We start from the raw sequence: 16,487 nt of genomic DNA on the forward strand, positions 1-16,487 counted from the left end.
GAGGGCCCAGAGATGTGGTAGAAACGTGGCTTGGGTTAGCACGCAGAGTTGAAACTGGGAGTGTGTGGGGCCTGGGGTGTAGGCCAAGGATGGACTACTGTCCTTGTGGGCTGTGGAGAGCCAGCAAGGGTTTGGGAAGAGCGAGACAGTTGATCTGTTTCTAGAAGGGACCGTGGGTGCGAGCCCCGAATTAGTGCTGCCAGGTGCTGGCAGAAGCAGGAGGCTCTCTCTCAGAGCTACCACCCCCCTTGCCGCTGGACCAGGTGACTCCCCAGGGCCAGCTCTGACAACGGTGTGGGGATTGCCATGGAAACCAGCAGGTCTCCACATGGGGACAGGCCTGGAAAGTCCCCTGGCGCCAGCCACGTGGATTTGGATCCTGGCTACTACCCCTAGAGCGAGACTGTTTTCTTCCTTCCAAAGCCCGTGTTTGGGCCAGGGAGATCCAGACGGGCCTTGCACTGCCCACTCTCCTGCTAATACTCCATGCCACCTGGATCCGCCCATCTCTGGGCCCGTGTGGCTCGCCCCGCCCACTCCACTGTCCTTTACCCTGAAATATAATAAATCACGTGCTGGAGGAGGGAGGAAGCTGTAAGCTCCATTACGAGGTTCCGTGAGGCCCCAGTGGGGCGTTAATCATATAGCACTTTCTGCTCTGATCGGTCAATAATGGGGGGGCAGTGGGCAGAAGCCTTGAAGTGGAAGCCAGGCCCGGGAAAGGAGCTAAAGGGGGATCAGCACCCACCCCCGCCCCCAAAGCCCCTCTCAGGATGCGTCCACCGTCTGTGTTTGAGCCTCCAGAAGTGGACATTTCCCTGATGGGCCTCAGTTTCCCCAGCTTGCAACCCAGGGCATTTCCAGCTCCAAGTAGCCACGCTCCCAGCAGCTGTGGGCAACGCCCGCCCGACAGAGCAGCTGATGACAGGCTGCGGTGAAGGGCCAGGACTCTGGAGCTTGCCTGCCTGGTGGGAAGCTCCCATCTAGACATAATGGCTGTGTGACTTGGGGCAGATCCCTGCACCTCTCTGTGCCCCAGTTACCTTTGCTGTAAAGTAGCATCCACGCGTCAGGGTGTGGTGAGTGTTCAATGAGGTTATGCAGGCTGAGATCTGCGCACAAAGTAAACAGTAGCTGATTATTATTGTCATGTTGTTGATACGACTGTATTGTTATTACTAGAAGCTGTCACTTCCCAACTAGGGGTTGGTCCCTGAACTGGGATCTGGTCAACCAGAGAGAGGGACCCACGTGTCATCTCCATGTCTCCAGCACCTGGGACTTGGCCCAGGGAGGTTTGCTGGGGGCCCCAAGCCAGCCCTGTCCCCTCAGCTGCGCCCACAGCAATTGTACATTGACTCTGGGACCCAGGCCAGCACCCTCTGGGGAGGAGAGTGTGGGTTCAAGTCTCTAGGGCCCTGGAGCCCAGGAGGAGGAAGGCAGCCTGTGCCGGAGAGGCAGCCGCGGCTCTCAGCTTCTCCTGGCCTGCACCCCCTTCGGGGAAGAAGCTGGGACAGAACTGTTCCGGGTAAGGAAGGGCCAGCGCCACTGCACTGCCACCCCGCCCCCATTAGAGCTGGTGGGAGGGAGGGACTTCTCACTGGGGCCAGAGAAGAGTCGCTGGCTGCCTGTCCCACACTGTGCTCCTCTGGGACCCTGGGGGGCGGGCTGGAAACGGGGCCAGGCTGGGCTGGAATGAGAAACAGCTTCAAGAAGGGGGAGCGGAGTGTCTGGGGGGGTGGAGGGGGGCACGTCCAGCTAACAAAACAATGGCTGCTTGAGTCAGCGGCTGTGGCCTTCGTTCCCAGGCGGGCCCTGAGCGAAGCAGGCCCGGCCCGGCTCCCAACATCCGGGCGGCACTGCCGACCCCGCCTCACGTGGGAAGAGGGAGAGCGGCTCGTCCTGGGGGCTCCCCACGCCTCAGGCTTCCCCGAGCTTCTGCCCGGTGGCCTGCAGAGCCACCTGGGAACGTTTGTTATGGTGTTGCTGTTACTGTCCCCACTTTACAGATGAGGAGACTGAGGCTCAGAGAGAATGGGGCACCCCGCCGTGTTAAGAGCCATGAAGCTTGGCACATTAGGGGCCTCGGCTTCTGTCTGTGCGGGGGACACAGCAAGAGTGTGTGGGCCCCCTGCTCCCATCCCCATCCCAGGACAGCCAGGCCTCTGACCTCAGCCTGGGGGCTGTCCCTCCAGACTGTGTCCAGCCCCTCCGCAGGCCCCGGCGTGTTTGGGGGTGGGTGGACACTTGTCTTCAGGGCAGCCTGGCTCACACAGCCCTTCTTGATGGTGCCCAGTTGGCCTGGATGACCTCAGGGCCCTGGGCCTGGGTGACCTGCCTCCTCCAGAGAGGGGGTTGGGGAGACCGTGGCCGGCTTCTCAAGCTCCGGAAGGGTCTGCGTGAACTGCTGTGGCCGTTGCCATTGGCCAGTTCACCCTCCTGATTCAGGCAGCCGGGGGCAAGGTAGGGAATTGCTGCGCTGTGTGTTCTGCGGAGCCTCTGCCCCTCTGTGTGCCTTGGTTTCCCCCTCCATGGCTTTTGCTCTCCAGCTCAGGGCCAGGCCTCCTATTGTTCTCTGGCCTGTTGGCCATCCTCTCCAGCCCTGGCCCGTCCAGGAAGCGGGCGTCTTGATCACCCACAGGGAGGTGCTGGTATTTCCTCTCTGGGCAGCAGGCAGCTTCCTCCTTGGCATGGGGGCCATTGCGAGAGGCCCCCCAGGATGGAGTCCATTCTGACCTCTCCCAGGGCAGCAAACAGTCGCCCAGAGCTCTTTCCATGCCTCCGTTTATCCTCCGTGCAGGTGTCAGCTCAGTGGACTCCTAGCCCAGTACGTACAGTGTCCAGAGAGGCCCCACAGACTGAAGGGGGAGGGAGGAGTTTGGGTTTGAGAATCATAGGTGTGCCTTCAAATCCTGACCTGACCACGTGTCCTTGGGTGACCTTGAGGACACTTTCCCCTTTGACCTCAGCGCTTCTGAAGAAGTATGGGGGAGGATTACTCAGCTGGGCTTTGCAGGAAGCAACAATCCAGGCCCTCTTGTCTGGGCCTGGCTTTTGAGGCCCCCATTACATTGCACCTCCTGGTCCCTGTTGGCTCCCTCCCCCCTGCTCCTTGTCTCTGGGCATCTCCTGGCTGCTCCTCAGCTGTCCACGCCGAGGGAGAAGGAGCGGCCGGGACAGGAGGTCGAGGGAAGCCAAGGGGCTGGCCAGACCCAGTAAGACCTTGAGGGCCCAGGAGCAAAGTTTGGGTTTATGTCGAGGGCACTGGGGATCCATTGAAGGCTGTTGAGCTGTGGTGGGGGTACAGCCTGTTTGGGGTTTGTTTGTCTTTTTTAAATAAACTTTTTATTTTGGAATAATTTTAGATTTACAGGAAAGTTACACAGATAGTTCCTACATACCCTTCCCTCAGTTTCCCTCATTGCTAAGGTCTTCCATTACCATAGGACATTTGTCTAAACTAAGAAACCAACACAGGTAATTTGCTCTCAGCTAAACTCCAGATTTTACTCCACGAACGTCCTTTTACATGGCTGTAGCCCCCCCCCCCTTTGCATTTAGTGCTTCGTAGTTTGAAAGGTTCCTTTTGGCTGCTGTGGAGGGTGAGTGGGAGGTGCCCGCTTAGCCCCAGCCCAGGAGAGGTGAGCGGAGGGCCATCTGTAGTCCGCCGCTTAATACCCCAAAGTGTGCTTTCCGCTCCTGGCAGTGAAACCTCACTTGCCCAAGATCGCAGTTCAATAACAATAAAAAACTTGAGGCAGGAAGATATACAAAGTCCCAACAGCCGGTGTAGTCTCCACCTGGGACGGAACCACGGGGTCTTGCAGCCTGCCGTGGTGCCCACCATCGCCGCCTCATCCTCCTCAGAGCGCCACCTGCGGTGGGACTGAGGTTTGGTGGGGTCTGCGGGCAGGATGTGGGAGGCCTGAGAAGCGAGGCTCTTGAAGCTCTTACTCCAACTGGCTTCCTGGGGAGAGAAAGTCAACACAATTACAGCTGGTAGTGAAATCGATATGTCAGAGTTTTAATGGGAGAGTGGGCAGAGCTGAGCTTTGGCACCAGGAGGCAGCTAGCCGGAGGGGTCAGGGAGCCTCCTGCTCTCAGAAAAGAGCTGAGACCCGGGGCTGCTGCTCGTCCCATTTTAGAGAGGGGTAAACGGAAGTTCTTAGAGGAGTCAACACTAGCCGCCAGGTGCTGTCTGGCCTGGACACCTGCCTCCCCTGCGTGGCCACACGCAGAGTAGGCGTACGATTGACCCATGGTTTTCCCTTCGTTCTCCAGCACTCAGCCTGGCAGTGTTGCTCTCAGTCTCCCTGCTGGGAAGGGAGCAGGCCAATGCAGTTGTTCACACTTTAGTCAGAATTAGTTTTCTTTCTTTAGTAAATACTCACCCCAGAGCTCAGTCTCTGCCCTGGAGAAGCTCATGCACAGGCTACTGTGATAAATGAAGAGGGTGACGGGCACGGAGCCTTCACCGAGGAAGGGGGGTTGTTTTGAGTCACACTTCGAAGGCTGGCTAAAAACTTACTGGCTGGGCACGCCTGGCAAAGGGAACCGCGGGGTGAAGGCAAGGACTGAGCGGCTCTGAGGTGCGGAAAGGGCACTGGCCGCTGAGGAAACAGCATTGCGAAGGTTCAGGAGCCCCGGAGGGGAAATGTGCCCCCATTTGAGGAACTGCAGAGATCGGTGTCTCGCCGCAGAGGGTGGGGCACAGGGAAGAAGTGAGACTGGAGGCCTGACCAGTTGGCAAGACCCAGATCACAAAAGCCGTGGGTGCCAGGCTTGATACTGAGGACAGCTGGGAGCCAGAGCAAGGGTGGGCTCCGGGGAGGGCTGGCCAGTTTTGCTCTTGGAAAGGTGACCCTTGTGGGTCGCAGGGAGCTGCCGGGACAGTGCAGCCCTCCCCCCACCGCCGGGGGAATTACTGTTTCTGACAGGCCCGCGCGGAGTGCGACTTGAAGGGAGGCGGGTGCTAATGAAGGAGTTCCAAGCAGTGTCGTCTGGTCAGAGGGGTATTTTGGGCCCGTGGAGCCGGCCTCCCCAGGAGACCAAGTTCGGCTGAGGCCACACCCGGGACAGCTGCCTGGTCCCCAAGCCTGCTGTCCCCGTTTTCCGGGCCGGCAGCCCCTCCCCCAACCGGGGAGGCATTTCCCGCTTCCATTCTTGAGCCAGTTCAAAGCCTTGTGATTTCCCCTGGCGGTTAGGGCGGCCGATGGGTTACTTCTCCTTTAAAAAAAAAATTTTTTTTAATTTTATTTTTAGGATGAGAAAAAAAAAGTTGGAGCAAAGGCTTTTTAGAAAATTCCTTCGGCACAGAATTAATGGCTTGTGAACGTCAGGGCAGGCAGGCGAGAGCCGAATTCCCAGCACGCTCCCCCCTCATCGTCTCTGTTGCCCTGGCCCACAAATCACCCGGAGCCGGGCGCCTGTCCGGCTTTTCCCAGGACCCCCCGCCCGGGCTGGCCGGGACCCCCCATCGCAGGGCCCAGGGCAGGAAACCTCAGCGGTGACGGTGACGGCGGGGCCTCAGGTCTCCCTTCCTTCCCAGACTCCCGGAGCTCAGGGAGGAAGGTCACGCCCTCTGGGCAAAGGTTTGCCATTTTAATTTTAAAACAACTTATTGTTTAATGATGCAAGTAATCCATATTCAGTGAAGAAAAGTTATGTAACCCCGAGGGAGAGCGTCCCTCCAGGCCTGAGTGCAGACAGCCCACTCGCCCCCTCCCTGCAGCTGCGGGTGGCTCAGGGGGCCTGGCTGGGGTAGGCAGCTGGGGAGGAGGTGCAGTGCCCCCTCTCCAGGGCTGCCCCAGCTCGGCACTCACACAGGACGGAGTGGGGCAGAGCAGGACTGAAGCCGAGGGACCAGAGGGAGCCAATTACAGCTGACCCCTGAACAATGCGGGCTTGAACCACATGGGTCCACTTACAGGCGGCTTTTAAAAAACATACAGTTGGCCCTCTGTATCCTCATGTTTTGCATCCACAGATTCAACCAAGCACGGATCAGAAACACTGTTTTGCATCTGTGTTTGGGGGTGCGTGGATGTGGAGGGCAGGCTGTGCATTATTCTGTGACGTTTTATATCAGGGACTTGAGCATCCTCAGCTTTTGGATACCTAGGGACGACTCGGGGAGTCAGAAGTTATACGCGGATTTTCACCTGCACAGGGAGGCAGCGCCCCTAACCCCTGTGTTGTTCAAGGGCCAACTGTATATGACATCCCGGGGAATGGCACCTCGGGCAGAGGGAACAGCAAGGGCAAAGGCCCTGGGCAGGACCCAGCCTGGAATGTGTGAGAAATAAATGAGGCCAGTGTGGCTGAAGTGGACGGGTGAGGGGAGGAGGGTATGGAATGGGCTTGAAGGTCCCAGGGGCCTGATGGGAGGGAGGATTTAGGATTCAGGGTTTATTCTGTAAGTCACCAATAGAGGGTTTTAAACGGGGAAGACCTGCTTTGCATTTTAAAGGGCTCACTTGGCTGCTATGTTCTGGGGAAATGTGGGGGAACGAAAGGCCTCCTGTATGAGAGAATGGCCGCCTTACCCTTAAGGGGTCAGAGGGAGTCAGGTTCAAACGCTTTAAAAAAAATTTTTTTTATTGATTTTTTACAGAGAGGAAGGGAGAGGGATAGAGAGTTAGAAACATGGATGAGAGAGAATCATTGATCAGCTGCCTCCTACACGCCCCCTACTGGGGATGTGCCTGCAACCAAGGTACATGCCCTTGACAGGAATCGAACCTGGGACCCTTGAGTCCGCAGGCCGACGCTCTATCCACTGAGCCAAACCGATTAGGGCGGTTCAAACGCTTTTGAGGTAGGCATGATTTGCCCGATTCCACTTTATAATAATTGTAGTGACGATCATATCAGAAACAGCAATAGTATCAGAGCATTGACCATAGGCCAAACCTGCTGGGAGTGCTTTTCAATGAATTATCTCATCCCAGCCCCTAGGAGGGAGGTGCTAGAGATGCACCCATTTTATAGCTGAGTATACTGAGGCTCAGAGAAGTGACTTGCTCAGGTCACCTCCAGCCATCCCAGGGAAGACTACCCCACTCATGGGTTCTTGCCCAGGGCACCCCAGCCCCACCCCATCTCTAGACTCCGGGCTCAACCTCTCAGGGTTCTGCTGGGAAACAGCCCTTGCCTAGAAGCCCATGAGGCCACAACTATGCTTATTTGCTCAAGGACAGAAGGACCCAGTATTTATTGTTTTCTTTTGAAAACTAGTTGAGCTTTTGTGCAAACATCACACAGGCACATAGTCAATGGCTTAGGTTTTGCAAAAAGCACAGATAAGCAAAAAAAAAAAAAAAAGCCTCCCTAAGCTGTACCTGAAAGCCAGTTTCAATGCTATGTCCTGGTGACCTTCTGAGTCCCTGTTAGAGCCTGAAGCCCACACCCTGGCCTCTGGGGGCCAGTGTGAGTTCACGTCTGCTGTCGGTTTCAGTCTGTGGCATTGCAGCTGGTGATCTCGAGCCTCAGTTTCCTCATCTGTGACGTGTGGCCTCAGAGGGCCTCCGGGTTTCAGGGAATTGATGTCTGTTCCCAGCAAACCTGACATGGTTACTGTCATGACTCTTACTTTGTTGTTTATGCATCTGTTTTACCAAAATGGCTCTGACATCCCGTGAATTCTTCAACCAGATGTCCTTCTGTCATAATCAGTGCAGGTGTGTGTGTGTGTGTGGCACTAAGGGGCGGGAGTGGCTTTTCGGGACGATGTGCCGTCATTTATGTAGTTTCTGGCTCAGTCCTGTCAGATAGGAGGTGGTGTCCCCCATCCGGTCTTCTGAACTGCGCTTGTATCTGCATCCTTGTGGATGTGCACAGTCATCTTCTCAAAGGCGCTTCCTGGGATCTGCTTTGTATTTTTGGAAACTTTGAAAGGACCACCTAGACCTGGAGGAGGGTGGGAAAGGTGGGGCAAGTCCGGGAAACGGCGGGGCACGGGGATCAGAAGCCGCAGCCGCCATGCTCCTGTGAGGTGGGGCTGGTTTGCTACCCAGGGTGGCACTGGACTGATCCGGATGGTGGGACTGGGGGTTTGGAGGCATCTAGCCTTGATTTGCCCATCAGTAATGTGGGTAGATGAGGGGATGTGTGCTTGAGGGGAGGGGAGGCCTCAACCTGGAGTCCTGTGAGCTGCTGGGAATTGGAGGTGGTACTGGGGCCAGAGCAGGGGGCCTGGGAGGTGGGTATCCCATGGTTGCTGTGGGGACATAGCTGAGGCAGAGGATGGGTCTGGTGTGGGCTCCTCTGCTCTGCCAGGCTGTGACCAGCCAGGAGGAGCAGCCTGTTATTACAAGGGCATGAGGGTATGTAAGGCTCCCCCTATCCCAACCTCCCCGCCCCCTGCACACTGACCTGTCCCTTTGCCAGCCCTTCTTACCCCATCCACAGCTCCTCCGGAATGGCTCCTGTGGACCTGAAACATCATCTTGGGGAAATTTTGTGTCTAAAGCCAGGGTCAGGGGTCAGTCGGGGGCGGGACCCTGCTCGTATTAGGGTCTCAGCCCAGAGCTGGGCCTATAAAGCAGAAGCAAGACTTTAAGGCTCCGATGCTGAGCCCGGAGATGCACACCGTGCGGGCAGGGAGCGGGAGAAGGTTCTGGGGCCGAGGTCTGATGTGCTGCTTCTCTTCCAGCTGCAGCCAGAGCAGTTGGACTGTGGAGCCGCCCACCTGCAGCACCCGCTGTCCATCCTGCAGCCCCTGAAGGCCACGCCCGTGTTCCGAGCCCCAGGCCTCTCCTCCGTGGCCGTGGCCAGTGTCAGCAACTACACGGTGGTCTTCCTGGGCACAGCCAGTGGGCGGCTGCTCAAGGTGAGGCTGGGGGAGGAGGCCGGGAGGGATGGGGGAGGAGGCCGAGGTCCAATATTAGCCGTCATGTCCTCCGATTTGCCAGCACTTCAGTTCACAGAGCATTTCCACATCTGTTCCTTCCCCTCCCGCTATGACAGCAAGTGCCCTGTCGTGCAGAGAAGGGAACCCGCTGCCAGCGGCCAGCCCTTCCCTCCGTGTCTGGGCCGGGGCTTTGAGGCCATGGAGCTGCGGCCAAGTCTCTGGGCTCTGCCACTTTCAGGCTGTTTGACCCGGGGCAACGTAGTTCCTTTTTCTGGGCCTCACTGGCTCCATCTGTGAAGGGCTGTCAGCCCTGCCTCTTGAGACACTTGTGAGGCTCTGATGGGGGAAGGCCACCGCCTGGCAAGTGGGGGCTGTCATCCCAGTTCCCCTCACCCCCACCACCAAGGTGACTGGTTTCCAGAGGCAGTAACACCCGGCCTGAGGTTTCTGGAGCTGGGAAGGTGAGAGGGATCTGATTCCCACGATGGGGCAGGATAGGTGGGGCCTGTTTCAGGCTCCTAGGGCAGGGCCTGGACCTGCCCCCCTCAACCACCTCCCTTTCCCGGCCTGTCGAGGAAGTCAGCGGCCTGGCAGGACTTCAGTGTGCACCAGGCCCTGGCCTAATGGACTCAGATCCGATAATCCAATTCCCTCAGCTGCCCAGGCAGACGCCACCGGCTGGGGCTGGGGTGGAGTGGGGTGCGGAGCCCAGCCCACCTGGCCCTGGGACCCTTGCTGCACCACTCACAGTGTGGGGGGGAGGCCAGGTGTGGGGGGTTGTCCTTAGCCTTTGAGCCCCCCATGGAAGGCCCTTACACAGTGGGGCTCGTGTTTTGGGGTCAGATACTTGGATTTGGATCCTGGCTCTGCCACTCCCAGCTGTGTGTCCTGAGTGAGCCTCCGTTTCCTTGTCCGTCATGTGAAAAATGAGCTGGACCATCCAGGACTGTGGTCAGAGTCTCCTGCGATGATGCCTCTGTGTGTGGGACACAAGGAGTCTCCGCGACTCCCTGCCCATGAAGCTGCAGTTATTAGGCACCCACTGTCTACCCAGCCTCGAAGGGCACATCATGGGCATTTCCTCTTTTAATTTTTCACACCCCTGCAAGGGAGGCAGGGCCATGATTCCCATTTCACAGATGGGGACACTGAGGCTCCGAGAGGGAAAACAGTTGCCCCCAAGTCACACAGCAAGAGCTGGGCTTGAATTCAGGTCCAGCTGGCCCAGAGCACACACTACCCCTCAACCCACCTCTTCACCCACCGTCCTGCTCTGTGAAGACTCTGTCTCCCGCCAACCTGGGGTTGAGATCATAATACCCAGCCCAGGCCCTGGAGCACAGTAGGTGCTCAATAAACATTTGAAGGAGTAGAAATGAGTTGAGTGTCTGCTGGATGCATGGGGGTGGGGCCGGGGGCAGCATACTGAACCTGGGCCAAGCTGCCTTGGACAGACTCTGCCAACAGGCCACCTGGGACTGGCGATGTCTCAGGGGCTGGACAAAAGCCTGTGGGAACCTGGGGAGAGAGTAATTTCATTTTGGTGAGTGGAGGGCATGCGGGCAGCTTTTCTGGGGGAGACACTGGGAGAACAGAGGTTGGCCTCATTGGCACGTGGGTGGGAGGGGGAGAGAGATTCCAGAAGGGAGCACAACTGGGGCAAAGGCCTGGAAGTGGAATTTGTGAGTTGGGTTGAGTGAGTGGAGATGAGGCTGGCAGTAAGTTAGGGTCAGATCATTAGGACTTGCACAAGTTTATTACATAATCAGGAAGGACTCACTAAAGGTTTTAGAGCCCACAGAGGAGGGTGGGCAGCAGGAAGCCCCAGCAAGGCCCTGACCAGTGGTACGAGCCCAGGCCTGGTGCCGCATGCTGGGAGGAATAAGGCCAGTCGGAAAAGAGCAGATTGAAGGGACTGAGGGACACAGAGGGGCCCTCAGTTAGAGAAGCTTCCAGGCCCCCGCTAGTCCTGGTTGTCCTCCTGCCTGGACAGTGGACCCCATGACCCAGCTCCCGCCTTGGACTCTGGGGTCAGACAGGCCGAGGTTGTATCGTGACTGAGGAGTCCTCATTTTATGATGCCTGCCAAGTCCCGCGGCCTCCTTGGGCCTCAGTTTCCTCATCTGCAAAATGGGTGTGAGGGGGGAGGCCTGAGCAGTATGGCCCCATGGGCACTTTGCATGCATCTTTTCATTCAGTGCTCCCCGCAGTCCTGTGGGGCAGGGACTGTCAGCCCCATTAGCTCAGGAAACCAAGGCCCATAGACGGGGAGTGCCTTGGACAACTTGTCCGTTTTACAGCTTGTAAATGTCAAAGCCAGAATCCAACCCAAGTTCCCGCTCTTAGGCGTGACGCCAGACAGCCTCCCAGAAATGTTTATAACTGTAAAGCCCGCACGTAGTCACAGGGTGGGATGTGTTGGTGAGGAGCAGAGAGGGAGCTCCTGATAGGAGCACAGCAGGGGCAACAGCGTGGCGGCGGCTGGACCCATCGCCCTTCCATGTCCGTGATTTCCCACCAGTCCTGGAGGGCCCGAGAGGATGGGGGGCTGAGCCCCAAGCCTGGGTCAGGTCCCCTCCGCCAGGTGACGGCTCCCCTGCTGTGGGCAACCCCCCCCCCCCCAAAGGCACACCATCACCCTGACCACCGCCACCTCCGCAGATCAACCTGAATGAGAGCATGCAGGTGGTCAGCCGGCGGGTGGTGACGGTGGCCTACGGGGAGCCGGTGCACCACGTCATGCAGTTTGACCCAGCAGACCCTGGCTACCTTTACCTGATGACGTCCCACCAGGTAAGGCCAGTGCCCCGGCCTGACAAGGTCCCAGGATGAGCTGAGCTGTCTTGCTTGCCTGGCCTTTGCACACACTGTTCCTCCCGCCAGGAGCACCCCAGTCCCCCACCTCCTTTGCCTGCTCACCCTTCACCTCCCAGTGCAGGGAAGCCTTATTCCCGTGTTACCCCCGTTATAGTGTTGAGCCTCAGTTTCCCCCGCCTCTCATGGCCCTCACAGGCCGAGTCCCCTAGGAGGGGCTGGCAGCCTCACTGAGCTGGGCCCCTGCCTCTGCCTCCAGATGGTTAGGGTGAAAGTCGCTGCGTGTGCCATGCACGCCACCTGTGGGGACTGCGTGGGTGCGGCCGACGCCTACTGCGGCTGGTGTGCCCTGGAGACACGGTGAGGCCCCGGGCAGGGGCAGGGGCAGGGGCTGGGCCCGGGCGGCTGCAGCAGGAAAGCCGCTCACAGGGGTCCTGACGTGTGTCCTGCCGCTCCAGGTGCACCCTGCAGCAGGACTGCGCCAACTCCAGCCAGCAGCACTTCTGGACCAGCGCCAGCGAGGGCCCCGGCCGCTGTCCCACCATGACAGTCCTGCCTGCCGAGATTGATGTGCACCAGGAGTACCCAGTGAGTTTTGGGGGGCAGGACCCACTGTGGGGGGATACAGGGTGGGGAGCTGCCCTTCACCTGGCACCCAAACCCTGAGAGGTGGGGACTCCTGCCCGTAGTGCCCCTGGGACCCGGAAATAATAATACAGTGAGAACGGCTGGCTTTCCTGAGCCCTTACCGAGTGTCAGGACGTGCTGTGTGCGTGGTGGTCACCTCTGGTCGGCCCCACAGCACTCTGTGCAGCGGATGCTCTTTACGTCCCCATTTTACAGACGAGGAAACAGGCACAGAGGGGTACAGGCCGTACAGCTAGGGAGTAGCTGAGCTGGGAGTTGAACTCAAGTGGGCAGGCTCCAGAGTCCCAGGAAGGAGGAGCAAGTTGTAGGATGGGAGGAGAATGAGCCCCCCCCCCACCTTTCTGTCTTTTTCCAGCCCCAGAACAAGGGAGGGGGTGGAGGGACCACCGAGTGCCAGGCTGCCATTTCTCGTTCTCAGAATCAGATGACTCTGTAGCGTGGGGGCAAGTGGGTAGCCTGTGCCCAGGAGGGCCTAGCGCTACCTCAGCCCCTCCCCACCCATCGCAGCCAGCGTCGGGGCAGGAGTCCTTCCAGACCCTGGCAAAGAGCTGGGGCAGAGGGACAGACGGGCCCGAGGCCCACCCCGCCCTGCCCTCAGTGACCTCTCTGGCTTTGGGTGTCCTCATCTGTCACCTGTTTCAGACAAAACCCTGGCCCTTGAGGGACTGACATGCTCATGGGGTGAGAGAAAATGAGCAAGGCAGATGGTCAAGATGGTGATAAGTGCCGTGGAGAAGAAAGCAGGACAGAGAGGGGTGGAGATGGAGTCGGGGGTGCTGACATTTTAGACCAGATCAGGATGGGGGGCCTCTCCGCAAGGTGACATCCGAGCAAAGATGTGAAGTAGGTGAGCCAAGCCGAGTATCTGGGAGAGTTTTCTGGGCAGAGGGAGCTGCCAGTGCAAGGGCACTGAGGTGAGAACGAGATTGGAGGATCTGAGAGGGTATTAGGGGATGGGCTCAGAGAGGTCATGGGCCAGATCTTGCGGAGCCTCCCTGGCTACTGTAAGAGGAGTTTCATTTTGCAGATAGGGAAACTGAAGCCCCGTGGTCACATGCAGGCTGCAACCTAGAGTCCTAGCCACCCGCCCCCGCCATTGGTTCTCCCGGGGTGGCTAGGTTGGGGGCGGGGCTATAAGGGGAGGGCCTGCCCCCCAGCTAAGGGTCCTTTGCCTCCAGGGCATGATCCTCCAGATCTCTGGCAGCCTGCCCGGCCTCAGTGGCATGGAGATGGCCTGTGACTACGGGAACAACATCCGTACTGTGGCCCGGGTCCCAGGCCCTGCCTTCGGCCACCAGATCGCCTACTGTAACCTCTTACCCAAGGACCAGTTCCCGCCCTTCCCGCCACACCAAGGTAAGCTCTCCGTTCACTGGACTGTGGAGACAGCCATCTGGGGTTCCTCAGATGCCCAGCCCCGAAGGGGTGCAATGGTGGATCTCAGGCATGGGGGTCTTTATGTCACAGACTCTGATGTCAGTGGAGACCCCTCTACCCCCGTGTCCTTCTCCCCTGGATCCCCTGATCCATTCCAGACCATGTGACCGTGGAGATGTCTGTGAGGGTCAACGGGCGGAACATCGTCGGGGCCAATTTCACCATCTACGACTGCAGCCGCATCGGACAAGTGTACCCCCACACAGCGTGAGTGGGGCGTGGGCTAGCTTCCAGGTGGTGGGAGGTTTTTGCTCGTGGGGAAGCCTTTGGAAGAAAAATGATAGTGTCCTAGAGGCAGAAAGGCCCCTCAGCTGTTCACTCACCAACTCATTTAGATAACAAACTATTCTCACCTCGGTGCCTGGGTTCTGTGAGCACCTAAGCTGGTAGGGGCAGAGAAAAGTGCTGTGAGTACTCTTCATTTAGTCTCCTGAAGGTTCTGCTTGCCCATTCCCTTCTTGCATACCTCTTGCAGTGGGGAACTCACTACACTACGAAGTGCACAGCCCTTCCTGGCAGCTCTGATGATGAGGAAGACCTTCCCTTGTGCTGGGATCTGTCTCCTGGGTTGCAGTGGTGAGGGGCCAGGGTGGAGTGAGGGTCGAGAGCTGAGTATCCCCTTGTCTTCCAGCTGCACCAGCTGCCTGTCCACACAGTGGCCCTGTTTCTGGTGCACCCAGCAGCACACCTGTGTCTCCAACCAGTCTCGGTGCGAGGCCTCACCAAATCCTACGGTAAGCCAGGCCTGGGCTGCCCTCTGCCTCCGCTATTTCATCACCTCTTTTTTTTTTTTTTCCCTTTTCATTTAATATGTTGAAAACATTTCCACGTCATTAAATTTTCTTCTTTGGCACCAGATTGCACAGCTGTGCCGTGCCGGTCACCTGTTGTTGGCCATGCTGATTACTTTTTGCGTGCCAGTGCAGCCAGGGCACCGTACGCATCCTTGATTATTCCCTGCAGACCAGTCCCTAGAAGTGGCACTTTGGGGTGAAAGTGTGGCTATATTTTTTACACCTTTAGCTCAGCTGCCCTCCAGAAAGCCTGAGCCAGTGTGTACTCCCAGCTGCAGCAGAACGGCCCCTTTCCGCACATCGTGCCAGGACTGACTAGGGTTTAACTTCACCTTGAATATTTTCAGCAGCCCTAGGGGGCCAGGGAGTAGCAGACTGGTGATTTGAATCCAAACCCCTCTTTCTAAGACCATGTTCTTCCCGTTTCCCCACATGAGCTGGGCTGAAAGGCCCGTGTTTTGGTCTCCCCATTGGCCCTGGGCACCCGGAGTAGGGGTGCCAGGCTCTTCCTGGGTGGAGAGGGCACGCTGCCTCAGGAACCACATGTTCCCAGGCTCTTTTGCTCATGCTGGTCCCTTGGGCTCCACGGGCTGATTCTGCACTGGCTATGGGCCGGGCCCTCCCCGGTGCTACGGGGTGAATAGGCTTAATTAAGGGTACCAGGGCCCGGTGTGGTGGTAGAGTGGGGAACAGGAGGAAAAATACAAATGGAAATGCGACATACCTTTTGTTGGTTGTTTCTGGGGTGAGTTCATTTGCAGGGTGACCTCTTACGTTTGCCCCAAGAGCCTCCCAGGCTATTCCAAGCCGTGTGCCAGGAATGATCAAATGGGGTGCCGGAGACTTTGGCTGGGGTGGTAATGCCCAGCCAGATGGGATGACTGGACTGGGGATGGGGGACCGCAGGGTCCTGAGACCACAGTTCATCTCCTGCCAGACCTGGCTGCTGGCCCTCTGCTTTGGATGAGGGCTGCAAGGGACCAGGGTGAGGTCCTGGTACCTGCCTGCAGTTCATCTCTGTAGGAAAGGGGTGTTTCTGCCCATTTTCCAGATGGCACAACTGAGGTAGCCAATATGAACGAGGGGCTGGCTCCCAGCAGGAGGAGGTCCCTGGGGCTCCATTCTAGACATGGATCCTAGGAAGCAGCCCCAGCCTCTTGGCACTGGACTCAGAGAATCTTGTCAAGAATCTTTAAACCTTGTCTGCCCACACTCTTCCGGTTCCAGCCCCTCCGGCCTGAGCCTCAGACGGGCTCTGAGGAAGGGGAGACCACCGGAGCAGTGCCTGACTGAGAGCAGTGAGGCAGTCATGTGGATTTCTGTGCTGGGAGAGAGCCAGTGGAGGCTGCGTGGCCAGACCACAGGGGAGGCCCCAAGCCTCTGCAGGACGTTGGGATTTCCAGCCTGGACTGACCAGGACTCCGGCTCTTGTTTGGGGTCCACATCTTCCAGCCCCCAGTCCAGGGCTGTGCACACAGCAGGGACTCAGTGAATGCCAGCAGGAAGCATTTGAGCTGGCAGCCTGTCCCTAGAAGGGTGGTGGGGTGAGTCTGGGCACTGGGAGAGAACCCAGTGAGGCATAGTTCTGCCCTCCCCATCATGAGCCAAGACCTGAGTTGTGAGGCATAGTTCTGCCCTCCCCATCATGAGCCAAGACCTGAGTTGTGAGTTGTGGCTGTGTGGCTCTGGGCCAGCCACCAAACCTCTCTGTGCCTGCTTCCCCATCTGTAAGATGGGACCTATTTCAGAGGCTGCACCTGTAAGGGACCGGCTTCATCCTGGGCACATAGTAGGTGCTCAGGAAAAGGCGAGGTGGGACAGGAGGACTTCTTTGCGAAGGGCCCTTTGTGCCAGGAGCTTACCAGCTGGAGGTGTTTCTTTGGCGGTGCCCTCATAACCCCAGATCTGTGCTCGGTGGGTCAGGAGGTGGGGTGGGGGCACAG

The 16,487-nt window shown here is 58.0% G+C and overlaps 1 protein-coding gene across 1 annotated transcript in view; it reads left to right on the forward strand.

Annotated features, from left to right (window-relative positions):
- Positions 1-16,487, forward strand: part of PLXND1 (plexin D1) — a gene marked incomplete at its 5' end in the record, with an annotated part of 53,391 nt that overhangs the window by 8,634 nt on the left and 28,270 nt on the right. Inside the window, 7 exon segments of the mRNA XM_006083934.2 lie at positions 8,654-8,830; positions 11,513-11,644; positions 11,925-12,025; positions 12,124-12,253; positions 13,492-13,669; positions 13,849-13,957; positions 14,382-14,484. Of these exon segments, the coding sequence (XP_006083996.1) occupies positions 8,654-8,830; positions 11,513-11,644; positions 11,925-12,025; positions 12,124-12,253; positions 13,492-13,669; positions 13,849-13,957; positions 14,382-14,484 (930 nt within the window).

This window comes from Myotis lucifugus, unplaced genomic scaffold, assembly GCF_000147115.1.
Source record: "Myotis lucifugus unplaced genomic scaffold, Myoluc2.0 scaffold_8, whole genome shotgun sequence".
NCBI lineage: Eukaryota > Metazoa > Chordata > Mammalia > Chiroptera > Vespertilionidae > Myotis > Myotis lucifugus.